This window comes from Giraffa tippelskirchi, chromosome 2 (genome assembly GCF_054371585.1).
Source record: "Giraffa tippelskirchi isolate mGirTip1 chromosome 2, T2T-mGirTip1v1.2.pri, whole genome shotgun sequence".
Classification (NCBI taxonomy): Eukaryota; Metazoa; Chordata; class Mammalia; order Artiodactyla; family Giraffidae; genus Giraffa; species Giraffa tippelskirchi.
In genome coordinates this window covers 116451996-116465365 of record NC_137276.1, presented here as the reverse complement: position 1 = coordinate 116465365, position 13370 = coordinate 116451996, and the positions used below count along the sequence as shown (strand labels likewise).

Genomic DNA, 13370 nt, shown 5'->3' with positions numbered 1-13370 from the left:
TAAATTATAAGTCACCGTGCAGGAGGTCACCATTAGGCCCACTATAGAGCCACCAGGCAGGAGATATACAAACTGCAGAACCATTATACCAAAGAAGTTCTCACACAGTTGTGAAAGTTCTAGGCCCCACAACAGACTTCCCAACCTGGATATCTGACAAAGGGACTGGGAATCCCCTGGGAATCCGACTTTGAAGGTCAGTGGGATTTGACTACAGAACTTCCACAGGACTGGGGAAACAGAGACTCTCAGGGGGCACAAACAAAACCCTGTGCATACCACGACCCAGGAGAAAGGAGCAGTGACCCCACAGGAGGCTTCCATAGAAATAGAAAAAAACAAATCCAAAATTTGTGTGGAACCACAAAAGACCCTGAATAACCAAAATAATCCTGAGAAAGAACAAAGTTGGAGACGTCACACTTTCTGATTTCAAACTATATTGCAAAGCTATAGTAAATGCCAACAACCAAAAAACAAACAGACCTTGAGTGAAGGAGGTCAAGAGGTAAAAGGAAAACAGATCTTCTCCCTGAAATGCAAAACTGTAGTCAATTGAACTGTATATCCTTGGGTTAGTTGTTCGGTTGCACAAAGATTGAATTTTCTCTTATGTAAAATGAAAGTCCTAACAACATCGAGAGCATCAAATGAGAATTTGTATGTGCAAGTCCTTTGTGAATTGTAAAAAACTACATTAAGATTAGAGAGGTGCTTATTTACACAATCTTTTGTATACACACATTTTGTGAGAGAAATGGGATTTCAGATGATCTTTGTTGAGTGAGTAGGAGTTAGATTTGCAGAAAGAAGAGATCAGTCAGCTGTGGGAAAATGGTATGATATAATAAAGAGTAATTAAAAAAAAGAATGAGCCAAGTGAGAAAATATTTTAATAAAATAAAATAATGACTAAATATTAATAAGAAGGAATGTAATGGAGGAAAAATATTCTTATTTAAAACTTAAACTATGACTAATTTTGCCTCCTGAAGGTGGAGGAAGAGTGTGTAAATACCATATGAGTAGGAATATAAATCCCATATCATTTTCTTCCATATGAGAGGGTGAAATTTCAAATTCCAGTTCTGGGCTACTCAAGAGAAAGTCTCTGAGTATACTGCCTTAGAGATAATGTTAGTGAGCATCCTGATATCTGAAGGCCAGCCCAGAGCTCAGGGATTAAGCTACATAATGAGAAAATTCAGTTTCCTGCAGAGTTTAGTGTGAAGGGTACCCTAAAGTGGAGTAGCCAAAACAATGTGAAAAGACTCCCAAAGAGGAACAGAGGAGCTTTAAAAAGAGTTGAGTTGTTTTTTTTTTTTAATAAATTTATTTATTTTAGTTGGGGGCTAATTACTTTACAATATTGTAATAGTTTTTGCCATACATTGACATGAATCAGCCATGGGTTTACATGAATTCCCCTTCCTGGACCCCCCACCCACCTCCCTCCCCATCCCATCCCTTTGGGTCATCCCATTGCCCTGGCCCTGAGCCCTTGTCTCATGCATCGAACATGGAATGGTGTTCTGTTTCACATATGATAATATACATGTTTCAATGCTATTCTCCCAGAACGTCCCACCCTCACCTTCTCCCTCAGAGTCCATAAAATTGTTCCATGCATCTGTGTCTCTTATTCTGTCTCACATATAGGGTTATCGTTACCATCTTTCAAATTCCATATATATGCATTAGTATACTGTATTGTTTTTCTTTCTGGCTTACTTCACTCTGTATAATGGGCTCCAGTTTCATCCATCTCAGTAGAACCGATTCAAATGTATTTTTTTTAATGGCTGAGTAATATTCCATTGTGTATATGTACCACAGCTTCCTTATCCATTCGTCTGCTGATGGACATCTAGGTTGCTTCCATGTCCTGGCTATTGTAAACAGTGCTGCGATGAACATTGGGGTACACGCGTCTCTTTCAATTCTGGTTTGAGTTGAGTTTTGAATCGAGGGTCTTTTCAGAGCAGAAGAAAGAGAACAGGGAAAAGAGTGAGAACTTTGGATTTATGGGAGCAGAAATTCAGAGTCAGGGATGGCCGTAAGAATGAAAATTGGACTCCCCCTGCCTGACCTCTCCCATCTTTTTGTTCCTGCTCAGAGATTTGCAGACCCCTAGGGAGGGAACTGGACCTCCCATTTGATGTGGGTAGGACTGTCAAGCATACTTAAATAAGAATGTCTCCTGACAAAAGGATGGGACCAGGGAAAATGTATATAAAAGATGAAAAATACACACAAACATATGGTATTAGCATAAAAACAGACACATAGGTGAAAGGAATAGAACAGAGAGCCTAGAAATAAACCCATATATATGGTCGATTAATTTATGACACAGGAATCAAGAATATATAAAGGGGAGAAGATAGTCTCTTCAATAAATTGTTGGGAAAATTAGACAGTCACATACAAAAGAATGAAACAGGACCCCTATCTTACACCACACCAAAAATCAACTCAAAATGGATTAAAAACTTGAATGTAATACCTGAAGCCATGAAACTCTCAGAAGAAAATATGGCAGGGGGGCGTTCTCTGACATTTGTCTTGGCAGTGATTTTTTGGATTTAACACCAAAAACAAAGGCAACGAAATCAAGGTAATACATGGGACTGCATCAAACTAAAAAGATCTGTACAGCAAAAGAAACCATCAACAAAATAAAAAGGCATTCTACAGAGTGGGAGAAAATATTTGCAAATATTTTGCAAATACATGATTTGCAAATCATGTATCTGATATACTATATATATTATATATATATACTATATATATAGTATATACTATATATATTATATATATACTATATATATAGTATATACTATATATATTGTATATATATATACTATATATATTACAGAAAAAGAACAAACAATTCAACTAGAAAGTGGGCAGAGGGTCTGAATAGCCATTTTCCCAAAGAAGACATACAGTTGGTCACAGGTATTTGAAAAGGTGCCCAACATCACTGATAATCAGGGAAACGAAAATCAAAAGCACCATGAGATATCGCCTCACATCTGTTAGAATGGCCGTTTATCAGAGACAAGAAATGCGTGTTGGTGAGGCTATGATAAAAAGAGAACCTTTTGTGCACTTTTCATGGGGATATGAATTGGTGCAGCCACTGTGAAAAATTGTATGGAGGTTCCTCAAAAAAATAAAAGTAGAATTTACAAATGATCTAGCAATTACACTTCTGGGTATTTATCTGGAGAAAATGAAAACACTAACTGGAAAAGATATCTGCACCTTCATGTTCATAGCAACTTTACTTAAAATTACCAAGATACAGATGCAACCTAGATGACCATTGACAGATAAATGATAAAGGAAGTGTGATGTATAACTATAAATATATATGTGTGAATATTATTCATCCATAAAAATAAAGTATATTTTGCCTTTTGCAATAACATTGATAGACTGCAAGGGCATTATCCTGAGTGAAATGTCAGATAGAGAAGGACAAATACTGTATGATTCCACTTATATGTGATTTCTAAAAATCTAAAATAAAAAACTGACTCATAGATACCAAGAAAAGATTAGTGGTTGTCAGAGGCAGTGCATAGAGGGTAGGTGAAATGGTCCAAAGCTGTAAATTTTCAGTTACACATAAGTAAGTCTTGGAGCTCTAAATAGTGTCTACAGCTAACAACACTGTATTGCAGGTTTAAAAGTTGGTAAGAGAGTAGATCTTAAAAGTTCTCACCACAAGAAAAAAAATTGTAACTGTGTGAGATGATGACTGTTAACTAAACTTACTGTGGTAATTGTTTCACAAAATATACACATATTAAATCATTATATTGTACATCTAAAATGAATACGATTGTTACATATCACTTATAACTCAAAAAAACAAATTTAAATAAAAAGGTAAAATGGAGGGAATTCCCTGGCAGTCCAGTGGTTAGGGCTCCACGCTTTCACCGCCATGGGCCTGAGTTCAATCCCTGGTCAGGGAAATAAGGTCTCCCAAGCCACACAGTACAGCCCTCTCCCCAAAATAAAAGGCAAGATAGGGAGGCCACCAGAGTATAAAAATGTTGATAATTGTTGAAGTTGACAATTATTGACCTAATTAGGACTGAGGTTGATTATACTATTATCTCTATTTTGTTGTATGTTTACATTTTTCCACAAAAAAGTTACAGAAAAAATGGAGCTGTTTTTAACCTGGGATGGTGTAAGTTATTGATTGGGACTACATTAAAAGATGGTTAAGGTAATGTTTGTTAACAGCAAAAAACACAACTCACAGTGTAACTACACTAACCCATTATATTTACTCATATTGTATAAATAAATAAGTGAATGAAAGTGAAAGTCACTCAGGTGTGTCGAACTCTTTGCAACCCCCTTTGGAATTCTCCAGGCCAGAATACTGGAGTGGATAGTCTTTCCCTTCTCTGGGAGATCTTCCCAACCCAGGGATTGAACCGAGGTCTCCCGCATTGCAGGCGAATTATAAATCATTATAATGAGCAATGGTTGTAAAGTTTCACATTATATTTCTTGAGATGAGATGATTCATTGGATTAGTGGGTAAGTTTTAAACTATTAGCTGATAAAGTGGGTGATGGATAAATTTTCCAGCATATACAGAAAGTCTATCTAAATATTTTATTAAGGAAACAAGCTCAGTGAACAGTAAAGCTGGTTCAACTACGTGGGAAAGCACGTAGCTCATGTGTGCTACTGGCAGAACCCCCAGTACAGGGAAGAGCAGGTGCTGTTTTCCAACAACACCTCCTTGTGTGTGTCCCGATACTATAGTTAGAAAATGGCTCAAATTTTTAGTTGCTTTTCCCAGAACTCAAAGATCGCTTTCCTGTTTATCTTGGTGGCATGCCTATATTATACTTGCGATTTTTCTGCTCTCTGTAACCTATTAAAACAAGATTGTCACAGATGGGAAAACAAGAGGTCATTAGTTAACAATCAGATGTTTGATTTCCTGAGCAGAAAAGACACTCTCTTGTGCATTTTAAACATTTTTAAAGGAGAAATAGGACTAGTCCCTTGAAGATAAAGCCTGTTCACTGGGTTTTCCTCAAGAGTCAACACAGTCACTTTAAATTCATTTCCTCATTTAACTCTGCCCTTTGCATTTAATCTTAGCTCTGCCTCTTTTTTTGGAAGGCTCTTGTCAGTTCATAGAGGTTACTGCTTTATAGTTTCACTAAACATTGCCAAAAGAACACAGGAAAACCAAAGAGGTAGACAGTGAGCTTTGGTCTAAGTTGGTCTGATACTGTGATGACAGCAGTTCTACTTTTTTAATTCTTTGATTTTTAGAACAGTTGATTTTGATTAGGTTGGGGGAAGGGAATGAGTTGTACTAATTCCTGGCTTGGGGAGACACAAGCTTTTGTTCTCCCCGAAGTATTAGGTAACACTCCTAGTGCTACTCATCTCATTGCCTTACTCATTTCACTTTCTATAAATGGACATAAGAATAGACCTCATCTCATGGTGATTATAAAGATTAAATGAGTTAATATTTGTAAAATGCTTAGAACAGAGATTTCGGCACAAAGTATCCTCTATAGGGTTTATAAGATAAATTCCTGCATGGCAGTGTAGATCTTCTCTATAATATTTGAATAAATGACCACAGCTACATTGTTAGGAGTTCTAGGATCTCCTTGGTGAACTGGTCATTCACTGGCTATTGCATGGTCAGCAGATGGTTTGGTGAAACTTCACTAATTTGAAATGAGTTCACAGATTATTAAACCTGTATAAGTGAAAACTCTGAAATCACTGCAAGTATTTGAAACATTTTATATTCTTTCTACTCATGGAAACGTTGAGAGTGTCACATTTGACTAAGTATCTTCAACATATACATGTTTAGTTTGTGATTTTGTATACTTAATTGGAACAAAATGAAAGCTAATAAAGGTTTTGATATGGACAGCTATTAAGTAGATATCAAATGAAATATATGAAAAAAAAGCATACAGAGATGTAAATACACTTCTTTGAATGCCATAGACCTAAATAGGAAGTTTCAAAGATATAGCTGGACTACTTTTAATATCTACAAAAAATTAAATTTAGAAGAATCAAAGTCTTTGTAGAATAACTGTATCTTAGTAAATGTGAGACTAGTTAAGAATAAGTTATCATTACTACGCAAAAGTCAAAGAAGTTTTAGATTTCACTTGTATTGAAATTACATTTTATTTTTATAATTCACATACATCAAAATGTTTTAAAAGCTAACTTTTAAAAGCCATTTTTAAGACTTCCTAAATTAATCTATTTGAAACCTTGATTAGTGCAATGGGCAGGGCTCTGCTTAGTCGCTCAGTCGTCTTTGACTCTTTGCAACTCCATGGACTGTAGCCCGCCAGGCTCCTCTGTCCATCGGGATTCTTCAGGCAAGAATACTGGAGTGGGTTGCCATGCCCTCCTCCAGGGGATCTTTCCCACCTAAGGATCGAACACAGGTCTCCCATACTGCAGGCAGATTCTTTACCATTTGAGCAATTCCTTTTTCTTTCTTTCCATCCCACCCTACCCAAATCTCCCTCTTAAGGCATTTACTCTGAACTCCAGGTTGTCATTATTTGTTTACATTTTTGCCTCCTGCCTCCTGAGTGTATGTAGAGTAACTATTTCACTGGTGTGACACTGGACAGTCTGGTAGGCAGCATGCTCCCAGTATACAGCCAGGCTCCTCTGTATATGGAATTCTCCAGGCAAGAACACTGTTTAGTTCTTTGGCCCATTTTTTGATTGGGTCGTTTATTTTTCTGGAATTCAGCTGCAGAAGTTGCTTGTATATTTTTGAGATTAATTGTTTGTCTGTTGCTTCGTTTGCAGACATTTCTCCAAAGAAGAAATACAGATGGCTAACAAACACATGAAAGGATGCTCAACATCACTCATTATTAGAGAAATGCAAATCAAAACCACAATGAGGTATCATTTCACACCAGTCAGAATGGCTGCTATCCAAAAGTCTACAAGCAATAAATGCTGGAGAGGGTGTGGAGAAAAGGGAACCCTCTTACACTGTTGGTGGGAATGCAAACTAGTACAGCCACTATGGAGAACAGTGTGGAGATTCCTTAAAAAATTGGGAATAGAACTGCCATATGACCCAGCAATCCCACTGCTGGGCATATACACCAAGGAAACCAGAATTGAAAGAGACGCGTGTACCCCAATGTTCATCGCAGCACTGTTTACAATAGCCAGGACATGGAAGCAACCTAGATGTCCATCAGCAGACGAATGGATAAGGAAGCTGTGGTACATATACACAATGGAATATTACTCAGCCATTAAAAAAAATACATTTGAATCGGTTCTACTGAGATGGATGAAACTGGAGCCCATTATACAGAGTGAAGTAAGCCAGAAAGAAAAACAACAATACAGTATACTAATGCATATATATGGAATTTGAAAGATGGTAACGATAACCCTTTATGCGAGACAGAATAAGAGACACAGATGCATAGAACAATTTTATGGACTCTGAGGGAGAAGGTGAGGGTGGGACGTTCTGGGAGAATAGCATTGAAACATGTATATTATCATATGTGAAACAGAACACCATTCCATGTTCGATGCATGAGACAAGGGCTCAGGGCCAGGGCAATGGGATGACCCAGAGGGATGGGATGGGGAGGGAGGTGGGAGGGGGGTCCAGGAAGGGGAACTCATGTAAACCCATGGTGATTCATGTCAATGTATGGCAAAAACTATTACAATATTGTAAAGTAATTAGCCCTCAACTAAAAAAAATAATAATAATAATAAAATAAAAAAAATAAAATAAATATATAAATAACAAGAAAAAAAAAAAAAAGAACACTGAAGCAGGTAGCCATTCCCTTCCTCAGGGGCTCCTCCTGACCCAGGGATCGAACCTGGGTCTTCTGTATTACATGCAAATTCTTTACCACCTGAGCCACTAGGGAAGCCCCATACACTGTTAAACAGTCTAATTAGTAGTATGTGAAACAATGACACTTTATTTAATAAAGCTCTGGGAAAAGTTGGATATACATCTGAGATAGATCCAAGTCTTGATTTTTTACAGAGCTGGATTTTTAGTTCGGTTTGGAATTTTAAGCTGTGGACAAAATACTTATTTGAGTATTCCAAAGGTCAAGCTAATTGGAATTACTGTCCTCTTTCACCAGATTGGATCACCAATATAGCTGTTTACTTATATGGCAGAATTTAATGACAGTTTTAAGTTCTGTGTAGTTGATCAAGAGTTTTTGGATTCAGACCAGTTTTTCTAAAAATATTCTATAAAGTGAATTATAATTCCTTATAGTCTTCTGCTTTTAACCTCACACATTTCAGCTCTTGTGTTGTTAATCTCAAGGACTGTTGAAGTGACCTGCAGTCTATTCAAATGATACACAAGTCTAACACAGCATTTTCCACATTAACATGTGCTCAATGTGCTCAAAAAAGACTGTAAAAATATAAACCACAGCCCTTTTTATTCTAAAAATAAATGGCAGGCAGAAAGAAACACCCTTGGCTTATTTCTGGTAAGGTTTTTATGTTCTATAAAAGAAAGAATTGTATTCATCAGCATAGCACATATTTTAATAACAGATATTTTTGTTTAAGAAGTCGTAAATGTAGTAACGCTTATTTGCCACCCCACCTGCCCCCGCCCTCATCCACTTTTCAGGAGTCGTTGCAGCAGTTTGAGCTTAAGTGCCTGAATGTGGACACTGAAGTGAGCATTGATTACCTTAATTAACTAGGTAGCCAAACATTTTTTCACGAGGTTTGAAATTCGGCAAGATTTCACAGGGCTTAAAAATGGTAGAAAAAAGAAAAAAGAAAAAAAAAGTCACACTTCAGTACCTTTAAATTTGGCTCAAAATGGGCACAGGGGCTTGGGTTGACACCATACAATACTTATTTTTGCTTTTAACCACTTCAGGCCTTCTTGAAATACAATACACCTTGTCTTGGTGTAATGGAAAAAGGAGCCTTGCAATCTTACAGAATCTGATTCCTGGATTCATTTCCAGTTCTGCGTGACCTTGGGCAAGTTACTTTACTTCTCTGAATTTCCGTTTCCTCCGACGCAAGACGACGATGGCAACAGCCACCTTGCAACCTCGTCTGGAGCGCGCCTGGAACACACCCAGTGGTTCCCACACAGCAGCCATATTAAGGCCGCCCAGCTCCGCGGCGACTTCGCGGCCGCGCTCTGCCCAGCAGGTGGAGGCACCGTGCGGGGCGCGGCCCCCACCCTTCCGCCGCCCGCGGGCCTGCCCCTCAGTGTCCCCGGCCCGCTCGGGGCGGGGTCAGCGGGGGCGGGGGCGCCGGAGCCGGCTCTGAGGCCCGGCTGGCCGCGTGCGGGAGAGCGGAGGCGGCCCCGGCGCCGCCCCGGCCCAGGCGCGAACGCGCGGCGGCCGCCCCCTCGGCCCTCCCCTTGCCCTGCCCCGCCCCCCGCCCTCGCGCGCCGCCCGCCCGGGTCGTCGCGGGGCCGTGGTGTACGTGCAGAGCGCGCAGAGCGAGTGGCGCCTGCACGCCCTGCGCTGCTCCGCGGGCCGGGCCCGGCCGCCCGGAACGCTGAGGCGGCGGCGGCCAAGGCGGCGGGTCTCGCGCGCCGGGCCCGCGTGCCCGAGCGGAGATCGCCGTCCGCCGCGCAGGCCGCGCTCCCTCAGCCCGCGGGCGTGATGAGGCGCTGAGGCGGCGGCCGGCGCTGCGCGGCGCGACCAAAGGACGAGGAAGCGGCCGGGCCAAGGGCGCGGGGCGCCGGTCTCCTGAGGCGAGGGGCGGCGGGCGCATGGCGCAGTGACGGCCCCTGCCGCTCCGCCCGCTCCCCGGCCCCAGGCTAGGCCGTCCGGCCGCCACCCCTCCTGCTCGGCCGCCGCCTCACTGCCGCCGCCGCCGCCGCCGCCGCCGCCATGGCCAATGACAGCGGCGGGCCCGGCGGGCCGAGCCCGAGTGAGCGAGACCGGCAGTACTGCGAGCTGTGCGGTAAGATGGAGAACCTGCTGCGCTGTAGCCGCTGCCGCAGCTCCTTCTACTGCAGCAAGGAGCACCAGCGCCAGGACTGGAAGAAGCACAAGCTCGTGTGCCAGGTCGGCGAGAACGTTCCTGCCCCCGGAACGGGCCAACCGCAGCAGCCGGGCCCCGCGCCGTCCCCCAGGGCAGCCGGAGTCAGGGAGGCCAGGAAGGCGGCGCCGCGCCGGGACCGAGCCGTCGAGGCCGCGGGCCAGCGGGCCTCCGGAGACGCGGCCAAGGCGAAGGCGAAGGCCAAGCCCACGGCCGACCCCGCGGTGGCCGCGTCCCCGCCCCGCGCGGCCCCCGGCGGCCAGGGTCGGGTAGCGGCGGCCGCCGAGGCGGAGCCCGCGAAGGAGGAGCTGCTGGCCCGCCCGTCGCTGTACCAGGAGAAGGCGAACCTGTACCCGCCGAGTAACGCGCCGGGCGAGGGGCTGAGCCACGGCGGCGGCCTGCGGCCCAACGGGCAGACGAAGCCGCTGCCGGCACTGAAGCTGGCGCTGGAGTACATCGTGCCCTGCATGAACAAGCACGGCATCTGCGTGGTGGACGACTTCCTGGGCAAGGAGACCGGGCAGCAGATCGGCGACGAGGTGCGCGCCCTGCACGACACCGGCAAGTTCACTGACGGGCAGCTGGTCAGCCAGAAGAGCGACTCGTCCAAGGACATCCGAGGCGATAAGATCACCTGGATCGAGGGCAAGGAGCCCGGCTGCGAAACCATCGGGCTGCTCATGAACAACATGGACGACCTGATCCGCCACTGTAACGGGAAGCTGGGCAACTACAAAATCAATGGCCGGACGAAAGTAAGTGTGGGGTAGGGGTGGGCGCGGGGCGAGGAACGCGGTTTCTGTGTGTAAAAGGGATTTCCTCCTTGTGCAGCAACCCGTGGAGAAAACGGATATCATCCACCTACTACCGGTTCACGCACTCTGTTTAATTGCCTGGTCTTCTGGCTAAATTTAGGTTCCCCTTGAACTCTGCTGTTTTGTCTCCTCCATTACACTGTTTTAGTCGCTTCAAACGTCGCTGGAGTTGTAGCCGCGCGATGGGGATTATCGGAGTGCAACCCAGAGCAAGCGCTGGGTTCTACATCAGGCTGGTGTTTGCATCGGCTCTTAAAGTCCCCATGGTCTTTGAACCACTCATCAGACTCTGGCTTACACAGTCCAAGGTTGTGTGTTTAGTTAAGAATCTGCCAGCTGACCACAAAAAGGTACATTTAAAATAAGCATGTAGGCCAAAGACTCCTTGCATTCAGGAAGAGCTTGGCTTCTCCCCTCCCCCTCTTAGAGCTTGCATCTATCTCCCTGTCCCTACTGTTTGAAACCCATTACTAAACAGGAGAAGAAGTATTTCCGTTTTCAGACCTCTCTGTGTAGGTAGGTTACATTTTTAGCATAGGTTTCCTTTATTTGCTTTTGTTAGTATACTCCCTCTGTTGAAAAAGAACTGTTTAGCTTCCTGGAAAAAAATACGGAATTGGAGCAGGAGGGAGGGCTCACTTTAACGTCTCAATTTGATGAAATCTCTTTGTTTTCTCTTTACTATTGTAGATTTTCCCTAACAGATTCTTTCATTCCTACCTGGTCTAATCCCTCTTCCCTCCGCAGTGCAGTAAATGATAAACTCTTTCCTTCTTTATACTCTCTTTCCATTTTACTCCCCAGATCTTAGTCTTTTCTTTGTATCCAGTTCCACTCCAGGCCACTCTACTACACCTTCTTCCACCTCCATCACTGTCTGATATTGTGAGTTTGAGCAGATTGTTTAAAGAGGTCATCACATGTGGATGTTTATACAGACACTGACTTTCCCCAGTAGTTCTTTTGTGTGTGTCACATCGTCTGTTTTGACAGCCGTTATGTGTGACTCAAGGCTGAGCATAGGCAATAAGGAAAGTTCTAAACATGAAAATTCGGTGAGAAAATATAATGTAAAGTTGAATTTATGAACTGCTGCTTCGTTGCTGGATGAAGGTACATGTCTTTATGTCATATAGTCTGAAAAAAAAGTTGAACTCTTACTTAACTTTAAGCTGGAAGGAAAAAAGGGCCTGATTAAACCTCAACTTTGGTCTTTAATGAAATTTTCATTTATATGCATGTATATTTTTCAGCTTTATTATGGACCAAATCTGAATATAGTCATGAACTCTAGAGCAGGAAAAGCTTGAAGGCGTATTAATATAACAGTACAAAACTGACCAAAGTATGTATGTAGTTGGCACGCAAGCTTAAGGTGAAGTCATGAAAAAGATAGTGTTCTAAATCTTCCTTGATCTACTTTCCTTAGTTAATTTAGCTTTCCAAATTAAGCTAAATCCTCTTCTCTCTGATCTTCCTGTTTTTAACTGTCCTTCTCAGGGAAGGGATAGCAGTCAGCCCAGCTCTTACAAAAGTGTCTCCTCATGGGGAGGCTGTTAGAAAATAGCCAGCCCCTTCCTCAGGAGTGCCTGTGGCTGAAGGGCCATTGAGGTTTTAAATCACCTGACTACACAGATCATGTGAAGGAAGGATGGATTTTAAACTCATGAGATTGATCTTACGCTTGCTTACCTTAATTTTAGGGACACAGTTTCAGGATCTGTGAATAGTCTCAGGGACTCCTTTCATTGTACTTCTTGGATGAGAGAGGTTTTGGTAATCTTGTTTGATTGTGTGATTTAAGCATTCCTAAAAGAAATTGAAGATGCTTACTTTCAGGAATGGGAAGGCAGTCAAATTACCAGCCACCATATAATGAGCAAACTCAGTGTGCTGTTACCAGATAGGCTCAATACAGACATGGTCACAGTAATTTTAATCCTATGAAGTAGGTAGTAGTATTCTTACTTTATGTTTGAGGATGTTTTAGCTCCTAGCTGGCGAAGACCTACCGCTTATGATAACCTAGCTGGGATTCAAACTGAGATCATTCAGACATCAAGCCTGGTGCTTTTTCTACCATACTGGATATGGGGAGGATATTAAATGAGAAGATATAGATTGCTTAGCACACTATTGAAACTAAAATTTGGTATACATATTTTGTGAGAGCATTAGCCTTATATGTGAATAATTGTGGTTATGTTAGGACTATATAGTTTCATTAGGTGACTATACAGTATTTGTTTCAGGTAGTGACTAAAAAGCCAGTTAAATTTATCTGCCTCGTCATGCTTATTTCAGTGTATCTCTCTCTTTTTTTAAAAAAAAATTCATTTTTGGCTGTGCTGAGCCTTTGTTGCTCTGCGGGCTTTCTCTGGTTGTGACGAGCGGGGGCTACTCTCTAGTTTTCATTGCTGTGGATTCTCTTGTTGCAGAGTACGGCCTCTGGGGTGCGTGGGCTTCAGCAGT

At 42.7% G+C, this 13370-nt stretch overlaps 1 protein-coding gene across 6 annotated transcripts in view; it reads left to right on the top strand.

The window, feature by feature from the left end:
* Positions 1-9523: 9523 nt before the first annotated feature.
* The window catches only part of EGLN1 (egl-9 family hypoxia inducible factor 1), a 64195-nt gene continuing 60348 nt past the window's right edge, over positions 9524-13370 (top strand). For 5 of the 6 annotated variants that reach the window (XR_014076824.1, XR_014076825.1, XR_014076826.1 and 2 more), the window contains exon 1: positions 9524-10838. Coding sequence is in view for 3 of the 6 variants with exons in the window: in XM_081570363.1 (XP_081426489.1) it covers positions 9933-10838 (906 nt within the window). In the remaining 3 variants the exon portion in view is untranslated. The remainder of the gene's footprint in view (positions 10839-13370) is intronic. The other variant, XM_081570362.1, reaches the window with a different exon arrangement.